Source organism: Chiroxiphia lanceolata, chromosome 2 (assembly GCF_009829145.1).
Source record: "Chiroxiphia lanceolata isolate bChiLan1 chromosome 2, bChiLan1.pri, whole genome shotgun sequence".
NCBI lineage: Eukaryota > Metazoa > Chordata > Aves > Passeriformes > Pipridae > Chiroxiphia > Chiroxiphia lanceolata.
Window position 1 is genome coordinate 94,070,228 of NC_045638.1, and position 27,280 is coordinate 94,097,507.

Genomic DNA, 27,280 nt, shown 5'->3' on the forward strand with positions numbered 1-27,280 from the left:
CAAAACTGGCCTGTGTCCAATTCTGTTCTCATTCTCTCTCCCCCACTCTGAGGCTGACTCAATGCTTCCCTCCAATCTTTCCATTTGTTTTTTTGCAATGTGCTGTGGTAGAAGGCAAATAAAGAAGGACTAAGGGTCACAGCTTGGAATAGGAATCATCAAATCCATTGCAATTGGATTGCCATTCCAGTGATGGGAACAAAACCACTGAGGTCTCTTGCACAAGAAGCTGGATGCTGCTGGTAAACCTCAGCATTTCCTGCAATCTACATTCCTCTTGTGTATCCAGTTACTGGAAGAGGTGTGGATATGCCATAGGGTTGTAAATTCTAACTTGCCTTCCACTGCTTAGCTCACTCTTCCCTTCTCTCTGTTGGACCTAGGTGATGGCTGAAAAATACGCCAGATTTGGATCCCATTCAGAAATAAATCATCCCAGCTAGTCAGAAAAAAGAGGCAACAAAACTTACTGGCAGGACCAGTAAAATCTGCAGGATTTCAGAGTGTGGGAAACTAAGGGGATGAAGGATGAAAAAAGAGGGACTGCCATGATACAGAAGGAGCTGTGGGTCAACACAGAATTAGGGGTGGAAAGGGAAAATTTGAGGCTGTATATGACACAAACTGCCTCAAATTGGGTAATGGGAGGGGGTAGGGGACAGGCAGTGGAGTGAGTGCACCTCAAAATGGGGCAGATGATCTCAGGGCTGAAGTGCTGGGCTCTGCAGACTGACTTCTTGCATCCTGCAGGGGAAGGAGCATGCCATTGGGAAAATGGCATCTGGCAGAGAAACCTTCCATTTACAGCTGAGCCTGGGTGTGCTTAGAGGTGATGGCATCTATGTTTAATTGCTAATTTAACAGTAGTCTGTGGTCCACAGCTCTTTTCCGGTCTGGAGGCCAGGGACAGTACTCCAGCTCTGCCTGCATGCCCTGAGAATGAACTCTTCCTCATCCTCCTCCTTCTCACACTCCCATGTTGACCGCTTCTGAGGTGCTGTGACTTGTCTTGTGTGCTACCATGTACAGAATGGCTTCTTCTTGTTGAAATTCAGGAGTCAGTGCTGGTCTTGTTTTTATTTTTGTTTTAAACAAAACAAGATGGGGAATTGCATTTCCCAGAAGCTCAGCCTTGGCAAAACAGAGCCTGGCCCAGGGCAGTCAGGATCTGGGAAGGAAAGTCATGCCCCAGATGAGGAGTATGACTTGTGTATCAGACTGTGAAGTGGTCCTGGCTCCAGACTAGAATGCAGAGGGAGCTAAGCTGCTGTCTTTTGGTCATTCTTAAGCAAATCTTCTTCCTTGGACCTGTCTTTTTCAGTCTGTCACATGAGGAGGATGATACCCATCTCATCCCAAAGGTACTGTGGAACTAACTTAATTTAGGACCTTTCATGTGCACTGAGATGCTTCCCTGTGCATGAGGGTTATTTTTTTATCCAAATAAAAAGTGATTAACTCGATTCCTCCCCCTAAGAACCATGGTGCAGCAGCAGCAGCAGCAGCACCACGTCCTCTCCTATGGGACTGGCTCTGCCCTGCTCGCAGCTGAAGCCTCTTCAGCTGGTTTGGCACATGCAGATCAGTCAGTCTCTGGACTCCTGCCTCCATGCCTTGCTGGGAGCCAGCACTAGCAAGAAAGATCCTGGTGGTTGTGGAAAAGCTGGCAGATTCACCGCATGATGCGGCAGGAGGGAATCGAGCTCCTTATTCCAGAAGTGCTGCAGGGCTGGGTGGAGGGAACAGTGCTAAGAGACAATGTAGTTTTGGGCCATGACATTTTGGAAGCTCTATGAGGAGCGTTTTTGTAAAGCAGCTGAATGAGGCTGCAGCACAGAGCACTGCCGGATGCAAGCTCCCTTTCTTCTAGCAGCCATTTTCCAGACTTGTTTGCAGTAGAGATTTCCTCTTCCCCAGACTCTCATGTCATTGTTCCCTTAACGGGGCCTCACCAGTCATTGCCTTGTCATGGAAAATATGAGGTTGTGGGGGCCAGAGCACAGACATTCCTTCCAGCTTAAAAGGGAAAACAGAGTCCTCACACCGTGGAGTCCTCGAGAGGTGTGCCTGGTTCTGTAACTGTTAGCAGCATCATGCTGTAAGAGACATCAGCTGTTTGGCAGATGCCTTTCTGCTCTTCATTAGGTTGTAGGGAGGAAAGCCGCCTTCCTCCCAATTCCTGCTTCCCTTTCTGTGCAGGCACCAACTTCTGCCTGCTCACTGTGGAATGTGAGAAAGCCATGGCTGGTGTGTTAGGGCTGCAGTCCCTGCCAGCGGTCCAGGCCATGTAGTCACAGGGGTCAGTGGGGAGGCAGAGCTCTCTGTATCCACCCTGCCAATCTTTGCAAGACAGTGCTGCCTAGGCAGTCTGGTTTGTAGCAGTACGAGCATCAGATATCTTCATCTTCATCTCCCTCTCCTTGATAGAGCCATGGACAAATTCCTACTACAGGCTTCCACGAGCAATGTTGTTTTTCCATGACCCCATGCAGAGGTCACTGACCTGATGGGCCCCCTTTATCACAGAGGTCAGCCACTCTCCTGCTCATTGCTCTGGTATGATGGGCACATGTGGTCCACAGATCATGGACTGAGCAGCCAGTAAGTCGGGAAGAGTCACACACAAACGGGTGAGGTACAGGTTTTGTAGAGAGGGAACCTTCTCTGGGCTGTGGGAGTTGCAGTTCCTTTCCTCTATTGCCTGTGTGTCTCTGCATCCAGGTTTTCTGGGAACCCTCCCTGATTCCCTGCATGGGTAGAGATGTATGCACTGGCTTGTTTCCCATTAGCAAAAGTCAGCTGCCATTAAATATTCATCTGTTAAGCATTCAAAAGCCTACAGGGTTGCACTTTGTCGTGTGATGTATTTAAAGGGCCAGTCCTGAATGTCAGTTGAGACTAGAAGGAGATACAGGCAAAGATTTGGCTAAGCGGGTTGGATTATGTCTGAGGTCTTTGCGTGGGGGCACATGCTCCTCTATGGAAGACATCCTGCAGGGAGTGCGGCAGTTCCTGGCACTGTGTCCGGATGGCTGTTCAAAGCCCTCAGTTGCAGCTGGCTGGAATACCTTAGTGATGGAAGCTCTGAGGGAGCAGAAGAGAGATGGGATCTGTCCTCCAACATGAGGAAAACACTGAGGAGGGAGCACAAGAGTCAGTGGTGGGGAGACTGCAAGGGGCTTGGATTCATAACAGGGGGGCTGGAGTGAGAACCTGCCCTCAGGACTGCAGGCAGCAGTGGTGTTGAGTCTGTCAAGATGAGAGACCGAGACAGAGAGCTGTTCTGTGGGGCTCTGCAAGGGAATTACAGCCGGGTTCCCTAAGGAAGCAAAGCTATGTCAGCAGGCTGTCTGTCTGCCCGCCTGTCTCTGGCCTCCAGCGAGTCTTGACTCTATCAGCCTGTTTCCGCCACAGCTGATAAAGCGGTGGAGGCCTCTGAGATAATGGGATCCAGCTGGTTTTGTGACTCTAGGTGACTGGCTTAATGAGAGGGGCCTGTGAAGACCTCCCCTGCGGAAGGAGTCCATGAGCTGCCCTGTAACTGACAGGCAGGCCGTGCAGAGAGCTGTTGGAAACTGGGCTTCATTAGTTCTGCTACTTGCAGGATGGTTTTAGGATTTGGGTGAAGAAGAATCCTGCAGTTTAAATGTGCCGGACCCCTTTGCATCCAGCACAGACCTCATGCTGACACCCTTCAAATAGGATATTGTTATCATTGGGAATGGCGTCAAATGCATCTGGTCACAGTCCTCTGGGGCATCCAGCCCTGGTCTAGACTTTGCCTGACAAACATCTCTTCCTTTTTAACTAACTAGCTTGGAGACAACCTGTTTTCCAGCCTTCTGAGCTGCCCATTGATACCTCTGCTGGTCTGAGCAGCAGGACAGGTACCATGTACCTCCCGATGCAAGGGTGGGGAACTCCTGGGGCTGGGGAGGGGATAGCTCCAGAAGGTGCCACTTTGAGTCCACATAACACCAGACCAGAGGAAGTGTGCAATGGATGAGCCTGCCCAGCCTGAACCAGTGTGTTCAGCAACCTCTGACAGCAGGTTTCCTTGAGAGTAGAGGGTATGGATCATTTTGAAACCTACCCTATTATCCTTACAGTGATGATGTCCTGGGATGTAGGTTTTATTGGAGAGCTGAACTGGGAATCAGATGTGATTCAATGCCCACTAGCTGGGCTTATCTCCATCTTATCTTTGCTAAATGAATCTCAAACCTTCCAAGTAAGATATTAAGGGTAATTTGTGTGGGTTTTCTTCCAGAGTCTGCAGATATCCTGAGGCAATAGCCCAAAGGAAGAGAAACTGCAATGTTTGCCTTACCTATCTATTTATGGCAAACCCAATGTCAGGGGTACCTGCTTGTTTCACGCTAATCTGCTCGGTTTATGCTGCTGCCAAATTTCCGCCCCATCACACCAGAGTGTTAGAGGATCCAGGGAGCTGCCACAGGAATTAGGTCAGGTTTGTGGGGAGGGACGAATGCTTTTCCTGTTAGTTGCAAACCAGAACAGGACAAACATGCTGCCAAAGCCAGCTGCACAAATGACCAGAGGTGACAAGCTGGCTGCCTGTTCCTGCCCTCCAGCAAACGTGGGATCTGCTCTCCAGGAGCTCTGCAGGAGGCCATGCAGCTGAAAGAGCTGTTCTGCCCAGAGGCACACTTGGGTAATGGGACGAAATGCAGGAGCCAAATGCTTTCTCAGTGCCAGGAGTTGCTAAATTTTCCTGACTCCCCTGAGCTGCTCTGCTGCCCAGCCCTCTGCTGTTGAATGTTGCAGCACATTGCAGCACTTCTCCCTCCCAGCCCCACAGCGGGAGCAAAGATTGGGAGTCAGGAGATATAGTTTCTCACTTCAGCTTTCCACACTGTTGACCTAGTGCCTTGTGGCTCCAAATCTTTCAGCATTGAGAAGCAGACATTGCCAAGACAACAACTGGATAAAGTGCTAGATTTCATGGCTGGATGTTGAATTGGTTTAGAAATTATGCAGGCAGTGCTGTTTACAGGTGGCACCTTGGCATGTTTGGAGACCCGTTGTATCCCTACTCCCATTAGTCATGGCAGGGAACAGGCAAAAAGGATGTGGATGGAAAGATGTAGGCAGGACTGGCTGAAATACATAGCTGCACAGCTTGTTTCTCCCTGTCTGCACAGAAGGAGCCTATTGTGAATTGTACTGATTATATCTGAAAACTTCCCGCCAGCTTTTGCTACTGCCTTCCCTGAGACATGAGAATCTGTGTGTGTCTTGCAACACCAGACATCATTTTGGTGCCCTTTAGTTTTGCCTTATCTGTGTTTGTATAATACATGGGATTGCCTCCCATAGGAGCCTTCAGTGCTGCAGCTTTAGATCACTTTGATTTCCTTGCACACCACGCAAGGCAAAACCACAAAGCCTTGATTTTACAGCACACAGCACAGAGAATTATGTGAGGGCCAAGTCGTTTTATGGATTTCCACAAAGCGACGCCAAAAGAGGCAAAAAACCTGCCATCACTGCTGATAGCAGAAAAGGTTTTTACTTGTGTCAGTAGGAGCATGACAGTAGGTAGTATTTCTCCAACAGTGTGGCTGCTGAGAAAAAGACTTTTGAGATTTCCAAGAGGAGATTTTGTATAGAAAGATATGCAGAAAGGAGAAAGTCATCTGAGGGGTTATTTTGAACCATGTTAACTCCCCACCTCGTAGCATGGTGATCTCCCTGCTTGTTTCCCAGAATACCTGTAATGGCAGAAATCCCTGGTGCTCCCTTTGGGCAGTGGGGCACCCTGGGTGTGGAACTGGTTGTACAGCTCTTCTCTGTAGATGGAAGCTTGTTCTTCCTTACAGAGGTGTTTTGTCACTGAATTGTTCATGGTTTCAGCTTTCACAGACTGGCTGGGAAAGCCCCATTCCCACCAAGTGACAACAGTCATAGCTCAGCAGGGGCCAGGGGTGGGAGCAGCCAAGGGAGAGCTGCAGTGAGCAGTTCCCTCACCAAGGCAAGGAGTCACGATGCTTCTTTTCTGTCACGTGTACAATCCCTCTTGCTGCAGACACCACACTGATTCCATGTGGTCCCACCAGTGCAGAACAGGGACAGCACCTCACAGGACCTTGTGACCCCATGCAGACCCACATGTGGCACTATGTTGGTGTGTCAAGTCACATTCAGTACTAGACATCTGGGTGCAGGCAGGGACTCGGAAATGCTCCTGGCATCTGCACTTACTCTGCGTTGGGAGTCCAACTCCTAGGCACCTGCTGCTGCTGGAGATGAGAAACAGCACTTTCCGCTGCCTAATTTCCTAATTTTAGCTCTCCACCTTGAGGCCCTGCATTGCTGGTTGCCATGGTGATCCCTCACCACTGGCGCTTTCTTGCCTGTGGGTGCCTTGGAAATGTCTCTTTTTCCTCCTTGCTCCCTAGAAGCAAGAGGCAGAAGCATTGCACGTGGCTTGCTGCACTGTCAGTTCAGGTGTTCTGCTTAGTGTTTGCCCACTCACATACAAGAATCTTCATCCACACGGTTACGTTTCTCAGCCCTCCAAAAGCAGTGTGCATTCCCATCCCCATTTGGCAGATAAGGTGGTCTATATGTACATGACACTGACCGTGAGTCGCTGGGAACAGCTTTCTCCGTGGTCTTTGCCAGAGAAGATGTCTGGGAAGGTTATCCCTCTGTGGAGGCTGTGAGGTGAAGAGCTGGAGTGCTCCTGTGCCGTGGCAGACACTCCAGAGCCACAGGCACTCCTGCCCCGGCTTCATTCTCACTGCTCTTACACCTTCCCACTTGCTCTCTGGGCAGCAGAGGAGTAAGTAAAAGCATTGCCCAAACAGAGAGAGAGCTTGGGCATCTCACTCGAAGCAGAAGAGAGGAACTGCCTTGTCAAGGCTTGTGGTGTAAATGCCACTGTGCAGCAATTAGTAACGACTCTCTGCCCTTTCCCTTCCGCCTGCCTGAGCGCACTGTGTACTGGAACGAGTGACACTTCCCAAGCCCATGGTGACACAAAAGGCAGTGGCAGCTGCCAAGGAGGAAGTAGTATAAAAACTGTGATTCCAGCCCCCAAATCCTGACACTAATTAATTTAAGGGCAACAACATTGAAACACTGTGGAGTCTTTTTTTGTGTGTATGACGTTTCATTTAGAACTTTACAGTTCATATTTTCAAGCTTTTACATGGCAGGGGCAAACATGAGCTATTTAATATTCAAGTGGCAGCTGCCATCCTCACTTACATGAGTCCTTGCAGATGGAGCTTGATAAAAAGCAAACATGACAAGGTCCAAGGTAAGACCAAAATATCTGCCACAAGAAACTGCTTTGGCTGGTAGCTTCTGGGAGATCACCAGAGAATTGGGAGTTTATAAAGCCTCATTCACAGACCCCCACTGTACTTGTCCATTCAGCCACCGCCATCTCTGTTACACTCCCAGTTCCACACAGGAGACTCCAGTGTGGAGTTTGCTGGAAAGGCAGCCAGGAGCTGCTAGAGAGCGCTCCCACCCTGTGGTGGTGTGCCATAAACCACCTCAGAGCTATGTGGGTGTACCAAGCAGAGCAGTGGTAACTCCTAACTTCATCTGTGTGCATGCTGGTAGAGAGAAGGATTTTCTGGCTCTGGCAGAGGTAAAGGCAGGATTTGCTGCAGCAGCTGCTAGTGCCTGGCAGAGGAGTGCCACAGTGGGTCAGGTTGCAGGTGCAGGGTCAGGTAGTTATCTGGTAGGAGATGTGATGTTTGGTGAAGGAAGGAGGTGAGGGTCTAAAGGATTTTGGAAGGGATGCAGAAGTCTATAAGGGGCTATGGTTGGTAGGTTGTAGATGGATAAAGTATAGGTTGTGGGGTGAGCATTGCAATGAAGAGAGGCACAGAGAACTGAGGGAACTAGGGTGGAAGCTGAGAGTGGTTTTCTCTAAAGGTGGAGCCAGCACACAGCCCAGTAGCTGCTGTCACAGTTGGAGACTCCAGGAGGGAGGATGAGCAAGCTGGGTCTGAAAAACCCTGTGGCAGAGTAAGAGGGCAGGCAGGCAGAGCAGCTTGATTCCTTTCTTTGTCTGGCAGAACCCTGAGGTGGAGAAAGCCATGATGGAATGTGGCAACCAGCTCCAACCCCCTGCTAGCCTAGGATAGCTTAAAGCAACAAGAAGAATCAACCAGCAAATTGTATTGCTTTGATTAATAAGAAAAAACAGAGTAATGTGGTCTCCTAGCCTGGCAGGTGGCTGGTTGTATTCAGAAAGTGTTCTAGTGGTGTCACCCTGCCAGCATCCCTGGCCCACGTCCCAGTGGAAGAGCTGTGGGATGTCTCCTGGGCTCTGGCACTTCTGGGGAGGGAGCTGTGGCCAAGACAGCCACATCACAGGCCAGGTTTCCAAGTGAGCTGGCATGGGGAGAGGAGTCTTGAGCTAGGTCACTGTGGATGATCGTTGAGGCCGGCTGCAATTGTAGCAGTGCTGTAAGTCTCAGCGCAGGAGTCAAGAGCCAGATTTGGCATCGGTGGCATGTACTGGAAGTTGCTGCTGGCAGCCCTGCCAGTCCATGGGTAGGGAGAGGCAGGGTACTGCCATCTATTGCCAAGCACCTGGATTACAAGGTGGCAGTTTAAAGCTGTGGTTAGCTGGGTTTTTTTCTGGTCTTTGGCTTGGTGAAGGGATTGACACGTGATTCAAACCCCTTTAAATGGATTAGCACTTAGGTGGCTACAGTGCATTTTAAATGTCCGAGTGCCCTAAGTCAGACTACAGCCTGGTAAAATTTGTTTTTATTTTGTGCATTTTGCAAAATGAGTTATTCTCCCTTCCCTGTCCTGAGTTGCATGAGGTTACTTTGTGCAGTGAAGCACTAGTGTTGCCCCATCCCACTCCAGATGTGCCCAGATCACTTACCCCAGCCCTCTACCACAAGGTAACTAGGGAGAGGTGGATGCAGGAGAAGGGATAGTGTATCTTTTGTAGCTCAGAAGCAATATGTGAAAGGAAATGAAAAGGGAGAGGGAGGATAACAGAGGGTGTTCCGTGGGGAGAGCAGGCCTGGGACACGGTGTACATTTCTCAGCTAAGACTGGTATGTCCAAATACTGTATTTTAGAGGATGAGCAACAAAGTAGGAATGCTTGCAGAGAGTAGGAAAGGTGTTTGTCACTATGTGAACCTGGAGGGAATCCTGCAGTGCTTCGGAAAGACCTTCTTGGGCTTGATGAACTGTGCAGTAGACCGGCAGACAAACTATTCTCAAGACCAGGGCAAGGTCATTCAAAAAACGATCAGGCTGTCTCTGTGAGCTGTTCAGTAAAGACAGCAACTCACAGTGAAATTGTGGTTTAAAAGTAAAATAATAACAAAGAAAAAGAATTAGGATAAAGACGAAACAGGAGAAAAAGTGTGCTCAGAATTTATCATTTTATCCATCAATAATGCCTCTTCCTCAAACATGTTCTGCTCCTTTTTTATCACCTACTTTCAAAAGTAGATAATGGAGGTACAAAGGAACCACAAATGAGCAGAGGTTAAGAATAATACTCAGATGAGAAGATGAAAAAACTTTTGTGTATTATAGGGGAGAAACACAGCAGATGTGATTGACCTACTCCGCTGATTATCTTCTGTTCCTCAGTCTTCTTTCTGTGATACAAAACTGTGACAGAAGCCGGTTGGCTAGCCTGAGCCAGATACTCAATGTACCAGTGGAAAATGTTAGATGAAATGAGAGTTGCAAAGGAAATTAATGACAAAGCAGGGAATTAAAACAGGGTCTCCAAAGTCTGAACCCCTGGAACTGTCTTCTCTTTAAAAGTCTATACAAAAAAAGACAGTAAACTGATAAAAGTAAATGGTGGTTTTATTGAAAACATGATTAACCTGTGGAAATCTTCCATGTTAGTTTAGGAAGGAAGTGGGACTCAAAAAAAAAAAAAAAAGGATTTGACAGTTAAAGGGAAAACCAAGAATAGTCTAGGAGAAAACTGTGAAGCGTATAAATTGTGCCGCAGGCCATAAGTCAACTGCAGGCTGTCAGAGACCAGGAAGAAATTTTCGCTATGGGTAGGTTACTGTATAATTATCTTATCTATGACAGTGTTTCGTCCTTTGAAGTGTTTAATCTTGACCAGTGGAAGCAAGATAATGGGTCCTGTGGTTTTGTTAAGTTTTTTTATGACAGGGGCATTATCTCTAGTGCCTGATGGCAATTTCTTCCATTTGTTTGGTATCGCACCTTTCTCTAGGGATATGTTCACCTGCTTCTTAAATGTTTCAAGCAAAGACATTTCTGCTCCCTACCCTCCATGAAAAAAAATTTAAAGACAGCAGTCCTTGACATGAGCAAATTTTTCTTGATGCTCTTGTTAGATTTCCTCTTGCTCATGTTTGCTCCATTTCTCCTAGGTGATTTTCCAGGAATGACCTCAAGGAAGCCCTCTGTTGCTGGGACTGTAGCCCTCATTCTTGTGTCTACTCCTGCTTCATATCTGAGCTGTTCACCTATTGCAGTCATGTCTCTCTTGTTCTATCACCCACTTCTTACCACCTTGGTGCTCCTTGGTCCTGATACCTGTTAAATTTTTTTAAAACTGTGTTGCTGCTCTTCTGGGTAACGATGTATTTTGTGTCTCTTACTTTGTATCTTACAGGAAGAGCCAAGGAGCAAATCCAAGATCTGTGCCAATGTTTTCTGTGGAGCTGGTCGGGAGTGTGCAGTGACTGAGAAGGGAGAGCCAACCTGCCTCTGCATTGAGGTATGGGGGCAGGTTCTGCATCTGGGACAGGTGTCACCATCACTCCCTAGCTGGGTTTCTGTCGCTGGAAGGATCCCATGATGGAATAAGGCTGTGGCTGTTATGGAGCAGATGCAAATTCACAGTGGCTCTTCAAACAACAGAATTGTTTCCAGTGTCGTGTCGGGGAAGAGCCCTGTGATACTGTCTGGGGCTCACAGCTGTGCTGCTTGAAGAACTGCCTAGGGTCTTTACACACACAGGAAACTTGGCTGGAGGTCTTTTGTTGGGAAAGCCCAATAGGGTATAGATATACAGCTGGCTTAGAAGGGCACTCTAAGGAGTGGTCTGTGAGCTCCAAGACAGCCTACCCTCACAGGCATCTTGTTTGAGGAGGTTACAAGCATCCTACTAAAAATCAGCTTTTTAAAGTGGAAATAATTGTGGTAGAGTGCTGTGAGGATGAATAGCTTCATCCAGAAGGGAGCCAGAGATGATTAGAAGAGTCTTTCACAGATGTAGAGACACAGTGTCTCCCTACACCTCTCTGTCCCATGCCTTCAAACCATTTCTGCCTGGCTTCTGGGAATGGGCATGTGACACTTTGTTCCCACTCCTCTCAGAGGCTGCAGGTCTGACATGGCAGCCAGAGCAGTGGAGAGTGAAACATTCTGTTTGCAGGAAGAGAGTGTCACTCTGGGCAGGCTTGACTAGACCAAAAGGAACAGAAGAAAGAAGCCCACAGCCTGAACTCAGTGATGAACTCACTCTCTGCTGTGGCTGTGCCATTTGTTCATGGTTGATGGTTTATTCTGCACTCGGTTGCAGAAAGATGGAGCAGAGTCTACAAAAAGATGCAGTGCAGCCAAGCAAGGAGAGGTTCACAGACCAGACTCACAGAAACACATCTGGGCAGGCATGTGCATGGCACACGGAGCAGGAGTTGTGGGATTATGCTCAGTATTTATGATGAGCACTGATTTCTCTGCAGGGTTCTGCTTTAAGAAAGACTCCTGTTGTGCTGGTGGTGATTGAAACTGGGATAAAGTGAAACCTTTGAACTCACAGACTTTTCTGTGCAGGTTTTTCTGGGGTGATTATGGGTGCATTCAGCCTGTTCCAAACACAGCCTAAGGGGACTGTGCCAAGGGCTTCTGTTGAGTTGGGCTGATGGTGGGACTCGCCTGCCTCCCTGTAGCTGTCCCAAGGAGGCAGGTGAAATGCTTGTCTCCTCTGGCTCTCTCACAGCAATGCAAACCTCACAAGAGGCCTGTGTGCGGCAGCAATGGCAAGACATACCTGAACCACTGTGAGCTGCACCGTGATGCCTGTCTCACTGGCTCCAAGATCCAGGTGGATTACGATGGCCACTGCAAAGGTAACCCTGGCGATGAGAACTGGCTACACTCAAAGGGAGGAAGAGTTGGAAGGGAAGCATGATAACAAGGAAGGGCAGAGGCCTCACCAGCCAAGACCAACCACAGTTGCTGAGTGGGGTAAACAGGGCAAGCCTGTGAACAATAGCCGGGTTCAACCAAGAGTCCAGATCACCAGGCAAGTTAGTAGTGATGAAGTAGGCCCAAAGTCAAGTCATGAAATTAGGTCTGGGGATGGTAACCAGAATCAGGCACAGGCCAGTAATTGCCAGACAAGTCTGTAGTGATGCAGTTTATAGCAGGGCTGAGATCAAGGTGGGAAGACACCAGGTCAGGGCTTAGATCAAGAGGCTCTATGGCAGGTACAAGAGTGCTTGCAACAAACCTGGAGACAGGCATAATAATAATAACAACATAATAATCCCATGCAAGGCCTGGGGGCTGAGACATCAGATGAAATGGAGCCCCTGGGCTCATGGGTAGAGAGTGTGAATGGAGGTCCAGGGTGAGGCTGGCAGGGCCATTAGGGCCCTCATAAATGCACTCAAAACCCTGATACCATGGCTGTGGTGGGATCCTGGAGCTATTGTCTCCCTGGGGGTGTGGGCAGCACTCAGGAGGGCAGGGCAACTTCTTGCTTCTGCCTGCCTCTTTCTGAGCTTGTGGATTCAGACAGGTAAGAGTTTCTCTTTACCTGCTGACGAAAGGTCATACTCTTAGGATAAACCCCCAAAGCCCATACTATCATCCATGCTCATGAGGGATCTCTAGAACTTTAGGAGCAGGATTTTGCCTCATCAGTGCGGCTGTTTAACTCACACCCACGTGAGCTGCACAGTTTTCTTGTATTCAGACAGATTTTCATGTGTTTAAATATGTGCCCTCACTCTCTTGCCCTGTCACTGGATACCATGGGTGAAAGTCTGGTGCACTCTTCCTCATTTCCTTCCATCAGATTCATAAACATTGATGAGATTTCCCCTGAGCCTTTTCTTCTTCAGTCTAAACTGTCCTCAGGCTCCCTTCAAGGTCTAGGGGATTCCAGTCCCTTAACAATATATATGGCCCTCATAATTCCAAAGATTCCCAAGTTCCTCTGCTTTTCCCAAGTGGCACCCAGGGTGGGAAGAGGTTCATATTGCTTCACACTGCATGAGAAATGTCCTCTTCTGTCTTTCCATTAACAGAGAAGAAGTCTGAGAATCCAGCTGCAAGCCCAGGTAAGAAGCCGTCTCCTTTCTGGCTGAGGCCTCTGTATCCATTTGTATGCACTGGGAGATGGGCAGGACGGTGTGCTGGGGAGGGGTTGCACAGCTCTGTGTAAAAGTCACTCCTCTGCACTGGTTGTAGCAGAGTCTGAGTAGATAAATCATCTGAAATATGATTTCCCCACTCTTTACTCCTGGGTAACCTTTCAGAGCTCATACATCCTCTGGGCCTTTCACTGTGCTGGGATGTCTCAGGGACTCAGCATGGACAAGGTCCAATGAAACCCAGTTTGTCCCTGGGGACACAAACTGTGCTTATCACCCTGACTGAAGGAGGGAGCACTTTTTTTACCTAGTTCATCGGGGATCTAAGACACAGTAACTGTGGAGCTATTGTCCCCAACTCCAAGAGCACTCTTTTAAAAGGAGACTTTGCATTAGGAGTGGTGAACTGATGGGTGCAGAGGCAGAGAGGCAGCACTAGGCAATCAGTGGAGCATTGTCAGGGGAGTCAGGAGGTACAGCTGAACTACCTCTTACCGTCAGCCAACAAGATGATCTTAATGGTCTCTTCTAACCTAAATGGTTCTATGTCACCTAAGTGATTTATCACCTAAATGACAAGTCTGATTCCCTGTGCTTAGTTTCTCCCCTTATATATTATCATTGTGTACTTAGGACTACAGATTTTAGGGCCAGGACTTGTGCCTTCATCAGGGCATCCTTTTCCCATTCATGGCCTCTAAGTGCTGGAGCTGTATTATCATCAACTTCTTAGGACAGATGAGAGCAAACTCTCATGCAGACTTAATAGGAAGGATCATGTCAGAGCATGGCCACCGTTTAAAGCAGTTTTTTCAAAAGTTCAACACTAAACATGCAGAATTATTTTTTTCCTATCTATCCATCTGGTTGTGATTGTAGTCACTGGATTCAGAAGATCTTAGTGTGTGTGTGACATGAATGCACACTGATTCCTGTATCGGCTTCACTGACCTCTGGGCAGGGATGACAACTCACAGCTAGGCTTTCCATTTTGCTTCTAAATGCATGGTTTGGTACTAGCACACAAAGTGATAGCCACAAAGAGAAACCTGTGACACTGGCAAACACTGTGAGTGAACAAGTCTAACTTGACCTCCTCTCATTTCCAGTCAGAGTGGACAAATTAGGACTTTGAAGAAACAAAATCTCCTGAGATAACAGGCCCTAAAATTCAAGTCTTGGCAACAGCATGATAGAAAGGCTTGCTCAGGGTAGTCTTCACCCTTGCAGAAGATAGAGGTTTTGGTATTTGAGGATTGACAGCTGAATGCCAGTTCTGCATAGTTCAGGAAGCTTGGGGACACTGTCAGTCACCTTCCTCCCTCAGTCTGGGACTCTTCACACCAAGATGAGTCAGCTCCGGGTTGTTCTTCCACAAGCCTCAGGGAGAGGAAGAAAAAAAGAACTTTGACAGGAGTGTTGTTTTCCAGCCTTGCCACATGGTGTCACCCGCAGCCCGTCCACCAGTCAGCACATGACCCCCTCTGCTTGCATCTGGAAGTGGTGTATCTCCAAGGACAGAGGGGCTGCAGTCTGCCATCAGGGCGAGCTGGCTGGCTTTTGTTTCCAGTCTTCTCTCTGTGGTCTCCCTGCCGACTTTGTTTCTCTCACCCTTGTTTTTGTTTCTGCTGCACTGTCTTCCATTACAGTTGTCTGCTACCAGTCGGACAGGGACGAGCTTCGTCGCCGCGTCATCCAGTGGCTGGAAGCTGAGATTATCCCAGACGGGTGGTTCTCCAAGGGCAGTAATTACAGCGAAGTCCTGGACAAATATTTCAAGGCAAGTAGATCATCAGCTGCATCAGAGCCCAGAGAACATTTCTTGCCTTGTTGATGCAAAACAGCTGCTGTGCCCCTAACCAGGAGGCTGTGTGATGTGCCTGTCTAACTGGGGGTCAGCGTGGTCTGATGTGTTACAGGCTGTCTGCAGCAGCTGCTGACAGAGCCACTGACATGGCTCATGACAACCAGACCTGGAGCATCCCTGGATCCTGGTGTCTGACCTGCCCTGGGAAAAAGGAGAAGGGCAGACCCAGGTGTGCCTGTGGCAGGGGAGAGAACTAACCTCTGGAGACAAAAGATAGAGGAAAAAAGTGATGGGTGAAAGTGATGGAAATGTAGGAAACTGGAGCAGTGGCTGCTGTTCCTTTGTTCCAGACAGTCCCAAGGCCATGTTGAAATGGGTATAGGGAATGTTGGGGAGCTTCAAGGGGTATATCCCAGTTGTGGCCGAGAGCTGGCAGTTCCCTAGTGCTCTACAGAGTGAGGGGAGCCACCTCGAGTCTTGGGCACTGCAATAATGCTGTTCTTCTTTCCTCCTTTCTGTCAGTCTATCCCTCAGCCCATGCCCACACCCTTCTGTAACCAGCAGATCCCCTGCTCCTGCCACATGTAGTGCTGTGTCCCTCCCCCTCACAGCTGGCTCCTGATAAAGCATTCAGGATGAAGCTGGAGAAGCAGGTGGGGAAGAGTGTTTAAATCATAAGCTGTTGACAGCGAGAGATTAATGGTGCCTGACAGGACTTAGCACTGCAAGCAAATTTGCCATGGCAATGGCACCCCCTGGTGAGACAGAAGAGCTGGTCCCCTCGCTCCAGAGAGCATCTTCACATTTGCAGACATTGATGCTGCTCTTGTCTGTGCAAACCCTCCTGTGGCCCACTGCCTCAGGCACTCCTGCCAGCGCCGGCCGGCACCCAAAAGCTGCGGTATCCTGCCAAATGCAGCTGCTCGGTTCCCCCTCAGCCACTTCTGCAGAGTCTCCCCAGGTCATGGGTTTTGCTGAAATGCATGAGCCAGCCAGAGTCTTGCTCCACTGTCTCCGCACAACTCAATCACACCCACTGTCCCCATGCCTGTCAGTGTGCTGGTGAAATCCCATGGCCACAGCTCAGAGGCAGGCAGCCTCACGTTCTCTTTACAGTCCCACTTTTTCTGGAGCACTGATCCCAGCCACTGGATGAAAGTTTCCATGGCAAAGCAATACCTTTACTTGGACCAAGGGGGGAATTTCTGTGGCCAAGGCCAACAGTATGAGGTTCAGTAAGGTGAAGTGCCAGGTCCTGCACTTGAGTCACAACAACCCTGTGCAATGCTACAGGCTGGGGGCAGAGTGGCTGGAAAGCTATCTGGTGGAAAAGGACCTGGGGCTGCTGGTCAACAGTGGCTGAACGTGAGCCAGCAGTGTGCCCAGGTGGCCAAGAAGGCCAATGGCATCCTGGCCTGTATCAGCAGTAGTGTGGCCAGCAGGACTAGGGCAGAGGTCGTCCCCATGTACTCAGCACTGATGAGGCCACACCTCAAGTCCTGTGTCCAGTTGTGGGCCCCTCACTGCAAGAAGGACATTGAGGGGCTGGAGCAAATCCAGAGGAGGGCTACAAATCTGGTGAAGGGTCTAAGGAATAAGTCCTATGAGGAGCAGCTGACAGAGCTGGGGTTGTTTAGCCTGGAGAAAAGGAGGCTCAGGGGGGAACCTCATCTCTCTCTACAACTGTCTGACAGGAGGTTGTAGCCAGGTGGAGGTTGATCTCTTCCCCCAGTCAACTAGTGACACGACAAAGGGAAATGGCCTCAAGTTGTGCCTGGGGAGACTCGTGTTGTACATCAGGAAAAATTCCTTCACTGGAAAAGTTGTCAGGCATTAGAACAGGCTGCCCGGGGAAGTGGTGGAGTCACCATCCCTGGAAGTGTCCGAGAAATGACTGGACGTGGCACTTAGTGCTATGGTTTAGATGACAAGGTGGTATTCGATCAAAGCTTTGGCTTGATGATCTTGGAGGTCTTTTCCAACCTTAATGATTCTATGATTCTCTTTGGGGTGGTAATCCATCTTATCAACAGCCCTTAAAGCTTTGAAATATTTTTAAGGCAGAATTCAGGATTTGGAACAACTTCGGACAAAGTTGTTCCCAAACAACTTTGGCAAAGCAAACTAAATGGCTTCAAACACGCACAAATTTGTGTCATCAATGAGCGTCCACTGTCTCTGGAGGAATTTTGTTGTGCCAAGCTGCAGGGTTCTGCAAATGGCCTGTTTCCTGCCCTGCATGCATTAAACACTGGAGGCACAGGTGACATGAAGCTTTTCCCTTTTCTCCTTAATGGGTAGGTTTGTAGATGTGGCATTAAGCTATTTCCCTCCTGAAAGCTTGTCTTGTGAGGATCACTGGGATGTGCATTGTTCATCAGGCAGGCCATGACTTGAAGGACATTATTTCAAGAGGAGCAACGCCAGTAGTGGGAAGCTGCTCTGTTTTGGAGGGTTAGCACCTTAATGAAGACCATAGCATTGAAAGGCAAGAAAACTCACTTAACTGTCTGGGTCATTAAGAGAACTGCATCTGCTTTCACAAGAAATAGCAGGACAAGAGGCTTCAAAGTCTAGTAGAAGTTGACATGTTAGTAGAGGAGTTATGCAGGATACAGAGTAATTTCCCTAGCCCTACAGGTTTCTCCTAAACCACATAGGGATAACAACAGGCCGTGTCTCTTTCAACATTCCTGGAAGCACTGTGCAAGGAGCCACGGTGACCTGCCCCAAGTCACACAGCAAAAATTAGGTGGCAGCAGTCTGTGCAGGATTAATTTTCCCCTCACAGCAATGCAGCTGTCTCTGATGGGGCACAGCAGTTCCTGCTGAGTGCCCAACACTGTGGTGTCACATCTCCAAACAGGAAGGCAAAATGCAATTACTTCTTTGGGACTACAGCCAGGATTTTGGGGCTAAAATAGCTGCTCTTCAGTGCCAGGAGCCCTGTCAGGACCTTAAGAAGTTGATGATGAGGCATCGTGCTATTGCATTAAATTGTTTCTTCTCTGGTATCAGCAGAAAATTGCTTCCTGTGATTTTTTCCCTTTTGTCACTGTCAGAGTCCAGGCACAGCCTTGGATTTACACATATTGGAAAGCTGACACCTCCTTGAATGCAACTGGTCTGCTTTAAGGCAGGAGGTGTGTAAGAAGGCTAAGAGCTGACTGGAACAAAGAGAAGAAATAGGGTTAGAGCCATAAATCAAGCAGCAGGAGGTGAATGAGAGGCAGCGTAGCTTATATGTGAGAAGAAGGCTAGGATCATATCTCCCCCGTTCTGATGCTAGTATGGCTATGTTGCTGCTTTTCAATGAGTCTCTTTTTTTGTGCTAAACAGGGATGATGCAACCTGTCTCACTAAAGCTTCAAAATGCCAAGTACTTTTGGAAGAGGGGAAAAGGAGGGGTATCTTGAACTGATAAATCGGACTCTCTTATATCTTCCCATCTTTCCTGGCAGAGCTTTGATGATGGTGATTCTCGTTTGGACTCCACTGAATTCCTGAAGTTTGTGGAGCAGAATGAGACTGCTGTCAACATCACCACCTACATGGACCAGGAGACCAACAAGTTGCTCAGGTGGGTGGTGGATAGGATGCCAGAAGGAGGGACAGGAGGCAGATGTGGTAGAATAGGGCATGAAAATCCACTCATGATAAATATTAGTTAAGGCTTGCACTAACAAAGGTAACTGTCTATGAAGTGGCTTCTCACTTATTTAGGTGTGAACACCACAAGAAGGGTAGTCCCACCCCTACTCTTCACATTAGGCATGTATTCCAACCCTCTTTTGTGTTAAAACAAGTACGTGTGCAGCCAAAAGGTGAGTTGGGTGACAGAAAATTTATCTTCTTTTTTTTTATTTCCTAATAAATTAGCTTTCCAGTGGACTTCACTCACCTTTTGCCTAATAGTTAGATCTAGTAGAAGGAAGAGATGGTGGGAAAACACCACTTATACACAGCCTGTAGTTTGAGAGGTTTCCCTTTTTCTTTGTGTGCGCCACTGTGTGTGAGACAATGAGGAGAAAAGGCTGCTTGTGGTTATGCTGTGCTTGCATCTCTAGTCGTGTGACAGCATGTAGATGTTAACAGATGTAGATGTCCTATTCCTGCTGTTCTGAATATCCCCCCACTGCCCAGCCCATCGCCAGACAGAGAGTACTTTGTGACTGATTTTCTTTTCTATGTATCCAATGAAGTTTCCTTAGAGAAGCCACTTCTGCCAGACATCTCGAAGCCTTTCTAGTTGTTACTGGTTTTACTCATCCGTACTCTGAAGACAGAAGAGCAAGGACCAGCCTAGTAGAGCTCTGTGTAGAACATGCCTCTGTATTTCTTTTCAGGGGACTCTGCGTAGATGCCCTCATCGAGCTGTCAGATGAAAATGCTGACTGGAAGCTCAGCTTCAATGAATTTCTCAAGTGCCTCAGCCCATCGTTCAATCCACCAGAGAAAAGTAGGAACTCCTCAGTCATATTGGGGAACAAAAGGGGTCCTGGGAAGCGAAGAAAGAAAAGAGACCAGCTTTGGGCCAGATGTGGGATGCTATAACTCCACTCCCAGAGATAATTTTCATATGTGCCTGCCTCATCCAAGAGCACCCCTTGTCCCTGCATTGTCCAAAGTACTGCTTTTTCTGTCCCAGAGCCCTCGCAGCTCTCGTGATGAGAAAGGTTTGGATTTTAGAAGCAAGGACATAGGTCGAATGGGCATGGTATGCTTTTAAGGTCAAGGCATGTATTTAACAGTGCAGAGATGAATCATGTGAGGAGTTCATGCCTGGATAACTTAAGAAAGTCAGATCAGACCAAAGTCCTGCTATGCTTTGCCTTTCACAGAGAGAACCTCTCTGAACATCTCAAAGTTCACTATCCTTCCAAATCGTACTTAGTGCTACAGTTCATGTGAAAGCAGCTTAGTGTTCTGCTGACCAGGCATGTCTAGCCAGTCATCTCATTGTCTCCTCAGGGGGTGCTGATCCAGATGTGCCAGATTTACATCTCACTGCAGTGGCATTGAGGAGCAGACAGAGGCCATGCTTTCTATGGAATATTCAGTTGAACCCTCTGCTGCCTGTTTCAGTGAGAAACTAGGGATGCTGCACCTCTCCCAGGACACATCATCAGCACATTATCACTTAACACTGTACAGGCCCTTGAGTGCTTTGGGGGCCTTGACTTAAACATCTAATAGAACTGTAAGAAGAAATGTGAGCTGAAATGAGAAATCTTGATGTTTTTTCCCCTTCCTTTTTCAAGACAACAGAAAATATAGAAATCGAAAATGCCGACCTCAGCCTGGAACAGGAATTGTTTCAGAATAACCCAAACTTTCATTTCTTTTCTTTGTATAATAGACTAGGAAATTCAAACAAATTCAATATTGACATTTGATTTGGAATTGAGAAATTGAAATGTGTTCTTTTGAGTAAGCAAAATGAAGTTTTTGACTTTCCCAAATTTTTTTTGGCCGATTTCACACAGCATATTCAGAATTAATATTTCAGTCATTATGAAACTTCTGGTGGTTAAAGGAAGGAAGGCTTCCCCAAAATCTCATACCTCTTCTCTCCCTTAAGGCATCTGCAAAGTATATTGTCCTTAGCCTGCTTGCTGTCTCACAAACACTGCCCTTGTCTTGTGCCTCTTTAGAGTGTGCCCTGGAAGATGAAACCTATGAGGACGGAGCAGAGACCCAGGTGGAGTGCAACCGCTGCGTCTGTGCCTGTGGGAACTGGGTGTGCACTGCCATGACGTGCGAGGGTCCGTACGCTCTCCAGACAGTCACTGTGTTTGATTTTGTACAAAATGAATTCTTACTCTCTGTCTGTCTGAGGGCACCAGCTACCCAGGTTCTTCTCTCTCCAGCTTTTCCTCAGCTTCTCCATGGGTGGTTTCTGCATAACCCTCACCATATTAGTCAAACCCAAGCTGGTTCTTTTCCAGAGGTCAGTAAGTGTGTAACTGGGTTGGGAGCAATGCTACTGGGCTTTGTAGTTTGGATTTGGTGTCATGAAAATTCAGCACCAAATCTTCCGGACCAGAGCTACTCTGCATCCAGCTGGCTTGGGGCACATGCAGACCAAATAGGTCACTGTCTGCAACCGTATATGTAGGTGTGAACAAGTCAGCTTTCCTGTATATGTGGCTGTATCCTCACTGTATCTGTGTTTATGGTATCTGTAAAGTAGGATCTAGGGTCCTGTCTTGCCCCAGAGGGGAGATAGGAGACTTCATCCAATGCCAAGAAAGCACTTTTAACTTCTCGCTGTAGAAACTGTAGAAGAAAATAATGGTGATGAAGGAAGGTGGTGTTCATAGTAAGGCAGGGTTGTTTGTTCTTCCTTTGGGAGGCCCTTCTTAAGCTTGCACACCAAGTTACAATTGTGAGAAGTCATGGTGTGGTTATGAACAACAACTCTGGTTTGGCTTTTCACAAACAGTCCCAGGGCCAGTGAAAAGCCACCTTTCCCCTGCCTTGGGAAATGTATGAGTTCTTCTCAAGAAGCCACGTCCACCCTCTCAGCACTGTGCTGCATTTTTCTGGCCTTCTTCCCTAGAAACCAGGCCCTTGCATGAGCTTTGTTTCAGTGCTGTGCAGGAGCTGTCAGCAGTACATTTATAGTCAGTGGCTTGGGTAGAGTAGGAGAGAGGGGAACAGCAGCAGTGTGTGCAGAGTTTTTCATGTTTATCTGGTCTTCTGCAGCAGAGGCTTCAGGATCACCTCAGCCCAGACTTGGCTCTGGCAGCAGGAACTCACCTGAGAAAAGATAACTGTAATATTAATGGAACTGGCAGAGGAACTATAGGTGGGTCTCTTTTTGAGAGAGACTTTTAGAGACTCCTTTTGTTGCCTCCCCAGAAGCCACGTTCAAAGTTGCTATGCAACACCTGTTCTTGCTGCCTGCTTTGTTCCCTGCATCCATGGCAGAAGCATGCAACAGGATAACAATTCCTTGACTTCCTGTCCATGTCAGAGCAGCAGAGGGGTTAGAGAGTATTCTTAAAGGAATAATGAAACCAAAGAATCAGCTCAAATACATCAGGAAGTTGCAAAAGAGCAAAATTACCTCTTCATTAGGCATCATTACTGTATTTGGACAGCACTGAGCTTCCATATATTCCCTACAAGAGGCCAAGATGTTTGAACTAATTAAAATAATTGAACTATTTAAAATAATATGCAGCCTCTTCCTTGTGGTTTTATTATCAATCATGTGTGAGGGAGAGACAAGGACAGGCTGGACACCCACATGCTGAAGTCCCAGGCCCATTCTCTTTTCTAAGAAGCCAACCCATCCCTTCCTCCAGTAAAGCCTTCCTAAACTTGAGGGAGGCTGTGGCAGACTTGCCTCTTTTGGTTCTACCTGGTTCAGCCTCTGAAATTTACATTTGCTATTTATGACAATAAACTCTGTTTCTGTTTGCAGGGAGGAATGAGAAGGGCCCTGCTCAGAGACACCGACCTGATCAAGATCTGACTGAGGAGGAGGTGGCTAGATACATTCAAGAACTGCAGAAGCACCAGGTTAGCATGAGGCTGGGAAGGTCTGTTTGCACTAAGTCTTGCCTTGCTAGAGGAGTTCCCTCTGCTTCTGTTGCTTGGAGACTTCTGGTAGAAGGGAGGGCACAGTAAAGGGGGATCTCTTGCCTATGTGGAGAAATACAGGTGCGGGGCTTTGAGGTGTGAGCCAGTGTTGGCATTGCCTGTGGATGGACCAAAGGTTTCAGAGCACTACCAGTTCCTGTGTCAGTGCAGAGCTTCACTTCTGTGCTCTCTTTCTCTAGGAGACGGCTGAGAAGACCAAGAGAATGAGCACCAAGGAGATGTAAGGGGCCTCCACACCGGAGGAGCCCAGGAGGATGGGCCCATCCTGACACCCTGTCCTCCAGTGCTGATCTCAGTATGCACAAGTGTCTACTACAGTTGCCCAGTCACAGATATTTACATGTATAGCGATGGGTTGTTTGTTTTGTAATACACAGAGAATGGGGCCAGGAAAGGGGAGCAGAGCCCACCTGTTCAGGGAGCTTCATTGCTGGGACCTTGGAAGGCTGGGAGGGACTCACAGCAGCCTCTGTGATCCTTCCCCAGAGCAGACAGCTGCTCCCTCCAAGAACTAACAGGGATTTCTTGTTCTCCTGGATCTGGGGAAAGGACGGAGGTCAGTGCTGGACAGAAAAAGGGGCCTTCGATCAATACCATTGTCAGCACCAGCCTTGGCTGCAGAAATACAGGCCTGGCAGTTCTGTGGCTGAGCACATGTGCTGCAGGGCATCATTAGCCAAGGATCTTACCCTTTGGTTCAAGCTCCTCAAAGCTGCTCAGCCTGGTGTGACACCTGGAAGTCATGGTGCCATGCTGCTGGCATGAGTCCAGCACATTCCTCCTTGCTTTCTACCAGACTGTCCCCAGTAGCTCCTCCAGTACATCGTGGGCTCCAACACAATATGGTTCCTTTTGACCTCATCTCACTCTTGCTCTCCCTGTCCCCTCCTTAGAGGTGCTATCTTAATTTTTTCTTATCACATTCACATGCTGACTCCCCCTTTTTGTTTCATTTTGGGTTTTTTATTATTTTGTTTCCTATGGTAGTAATTCTGCTTTTGTATGTTTTGTAGCTCTAGATGTTTCAAGAAAACCCAGCGTGTGGGTTTTTGTTACTGACAGTGCAATGCCCATGCACAGTTTGTATCGCACTGCGCTCGGCCGCCACAAACACCACGAGCAACTTGTGAGCCTTGCACTACAGGGTGTTCCCCAACTGGGGATAGCAATGTCCCTCATGGGAAGAAGAGACAGAGCTGGATGTAATTAGTTTCACCAGACATGGATGGACGCTGCAGCTCTCTAGCTCTCACTCCCTTAGCTAGCATTGACCATGTGTTCAAAGTCTGCTCATGCCTCTCTAAGTTGCCCAGAGGGAATTGCAAACAGTCTAGAGACAGAGGAACCAGGCAATCCCATCAGCAGAGTATCTTAAAAGGCTTAACTACATAGAAAACTGCTTAGTTGTGCTGTCAGCCGTCATCTGGGGCTTTTTATCTTCCTCTGGGGTGAGGCAGCAGCATTATTCTTTTATTCCAGGTATGAGTTTGAAGTCAGGGCTGGAAGCCTCATTACTGACGCATTTCACAGTGTCGTTGATCAGACCATCTTTGACCACTCTCACATCCCTTCATGGGTTAGTGTCATCTGACCCATTTCTCAGAGCATTGGTCCTAGATATAAATGAAATGGTGTTTTGTTGATCATCACCTCTGTAGCTTCAAGCCTGGCTGATTTTTCCATTGTCAAATGTAGTTCATACACACCCGAACATCCACATTCCCTTCATGCCCCTGCTGTGCTTCCCAAGCAGTTGCATGTACTCTGAGATGACTGCTTGTGACTTCCATCCTTCTGTTTGTGAGCAACTTCAGCAGTTGTCGCTGGGTGACTTGCAGTCCCTGGTGCTTACTCCAACAGAACTCCACTTGCATCTGCAAAACCATGTCCTACCTGAGTGAAGAGCAGCAGGACTTTTGTCCCAACCTTCTCCTTTTTGCACGGTGCTTTCCTTGGAGAAGAATGAGCCGGTACCTAGAAGTATAGGAAAAGAAGAAAGCTTGGTCCCTCCTGTGCTCTTTCCCATGAGCCAGATGTGTTAAAGGCTGTCTGGTCTTTGAGCTCTTTTCCTGATGTGAACCCAGAGGACTTCCATTGACTTTGGCATAGTGCCACTTCTCCGGTGTGAACCATAATGTACCCTGCTATGGAGTTTCTGGCATCATAAATGCAGAAGGAAGCTGGGGGTTTTTTTCTCATGAGGGCCTGGATTTGCCTTTGATCTGTCACCTGTGCAGCTGAGGGGAATGAGTCCATAGGAACTGAGGGTAATGTGGGCAATGCTACACTGGGATGAAGTCACTCTTTGTGTTCTGGTGGCACTGGAAGAAGTGCTTGGTGAAATAGGAGCACCCATTAGACATAGCCTTGCTCCTTCCCAACAGTATGAGTGAAAGGGCTTTATGTGCTGGATCTGGAGTCAGAGGAATATTGTTAATAAATGTTTTGCCTTATTCCGACCCTGCTCTAAAAGTTAGTGCCTCCCAGCTCACTTCCTTCCAGCTCGTATCGTTAAAGTGCCTTAGAGAAAACACAACAGCTTGCCTTAAGGGCTTTCCATGGATGGTGATAACATCTTGTTCAGTCAGGAATATTTCCAACTCTAAGAACCAGAGCATGCACAGGAAGGGAAGGTGAATCCACAGCTTAAGGGCTTCTGTAGGCTGCACAATGTGATATGTTCTCTAGTCCCCTTCCTGTCTGCTGTGAATGTGCAGTTTAAACAAGGGTGGCTTCTGGGCGTAGAAGGAGAGGTGTGTGCTGGTGGTTGAGGTTTACAGAGCTTGCTCTTGCACTGAAGGTGGAGGGATGGGCTGCAGACTCCAGCAAGGTAAGCTGAGCTCTCTGAGAAGCCATACAACAGACCCTAGGGTGGCCTGGGGCCACAGGGTGGGAGTGCAGCAGTTATGCCTCCACGGAAAGGGCTACCGCCTGTGGAGTCTTTCCCTCCTTCTCGTGCACCCAAAGGGACGTGCAGCTGTGGAAAGCGATGCCCATTCTAAGGGCTACAGTTCCCAAAGGGGACTGAAACATCTCACCTCCCTGCACACAGGGGAAGGGCAGCCCAGACTGAGCCATGCCCAGACTGTACCTTGCTGCAGGCTGGTCGGTTGCTAACTCCTGCAGGGTGATGTGGCTGCTGGGGAAGAAAGTGCTGAACTTCAGCCATCGCCCTCTGGGACAACTGCTGTACAGACTACAAGGGGCAGGGAAGGCATTTTTTTTTTCCAAAAAGCCAAATTTAAGCAACCAACAAAAAAGTCCCACTCCTCCCTCTATAGTCCCTCCTGTACGTGTGTGAAATTTATCAGTATTCTGTAGGTTTCCTTAGTGCACTTATTTTACTTGATTTTGTAATTTTTTTGAAGCAGGGGGGTTTGGATATTACTGCCAAATAAATGAAACAAAATTTAAAAAGTAATACGTGTTTGGTTTATTTCTCATAAGCCACATGACTTCATTTTCCTCGTTAAAAAAATAGTCTGCACGTTCATACACAGATCTCAGTGTGCTTGACAAATGTGAAACATGACTGTCTCTCTCTTATACTGAGGAATCAGGTGGAAAGAACCCATAAGCAAGTAAAAATAATAACTAAAGGCCTTGAATATGTGACCTGCAAGGAAGGATCAAAAGCCTTAGGGACAGTTAAGAAGGAAAGATCTAAATGTCTTCAGGTGGAGACTGCTGCCAAGATGAATGTGCCCATCTGGCTGTGGTGGATGGGACACTACTTTAAGTTGTGGTACTCAAGGCAGATCCAGAGGACACATCAGAGAATGCTTTTGAATGTCAAAGGATAGCAAATAACCGGAAGATGCTTCCTTGATATTATACAGACTTCCTCCCTGTATGGGTTTTCAGAAGATACTGGAATAGACTTTCTGTTTCTGATATGACCTTATGAAAACGGGGCTGAAAGGCTAATGTCACCTTTGCTGAACTGAATGATGAAATAGCCTTTAATGGTGGTCTATAACAGGAGGATAACGTCTTACCCTCTATCTCCACCGTAACTGTAATGCCACTACTGTAAGCACTTCTGTGCAAATGTTGGTCCAACAGAAGAGAAAGATGCCCTAGTTTTTTTCCCTTGGTGTGCTCCTTCCAAAACTGTTTAAAAAAAAAAAAAACAACCCACAAACATTGCCTCACCATGTTACTTTTCACATCAAATGGCCTCTAGCATGTACCAGCTGCTGTGCTTGCAGTCTTTTCTATGGCACATCTTGCCCATTCACTGCTCAGCTGCGAAGTGGGACTGCCTCATTACTTTAATTTCTCCTGCCAGAATTTCCCAGGATTTTAAGAAGGAATGAACGGAAGCGTCAGCCACAATTTTAGCTAGATGGCACTATAAATACTTTGCCTTGTGCATCATTCATACTTCCTGAAGCAAAATGATTTTGAGGTGGGAGAGAGAAAAAGCAAAAACTCCTTTGCTCGCTGCTAGTAGAGGCCTGGGAAAACCTCTGACCTGTTTATGGAGTTAAGCACATCTGAGTATTAAGTTGCTGCACTGT

The 27,280-nt window shown here is 47.8% G+C and overlaps 1 protein-coding gene across 1 annotated transcript in view; it reads left to right on the forward strand.

Annotated features, from left to right (window-relative positions):
• FSTL1 (follistatin like 1) overlaps positions 1 to 26,178 on the forward strand; it is a 53,956-nt gene extending 27,778 nt beyond the window's left edge. The window contains exons 3-11 of the mRNA XM_032677187.1: positions 10,627 to 10,731; positions 11,959 to 12,088; positions 13,274 to 13,306; positions 14,989 to 15,119; positions 18,608 to 18,726; positions 19,493 to 19,605; positions 20,801 to 20,911; positions 22,579 to 22,676; positions 22,937 to 26,178. Coding sequence (XP_032533078.1) covers positions 10,627 to 10,731; positions 11,959 to 12,088; positions 13,274 to 13,306; positions 14,989 to 15,119; positions 18,608 to 18,726; positions 19,493 to 19,605; positions 20,801 to 20,911; positions 22,579 to 22,676; positions 22,937 to 22,981 — 885 coding nt within the window. The 3' untranslated portion in view covers positions 22,982 to 26,178. The remainder of the gene's footprint in view (positions 1 to 10,626; positions 10,732 to 11,958; positions 12,089 to 13,273; positions 13,307 to 14,988; positions 15,120 to 18,607; positions 18,727 to 19,492; positions 19,606 to 20,800; positions 20,912 to 22,578; positions 22,677 to 22,936) is intronic.
• Positions 26,179 to 27,280: the final 1,102 nt, after the last annotated feature.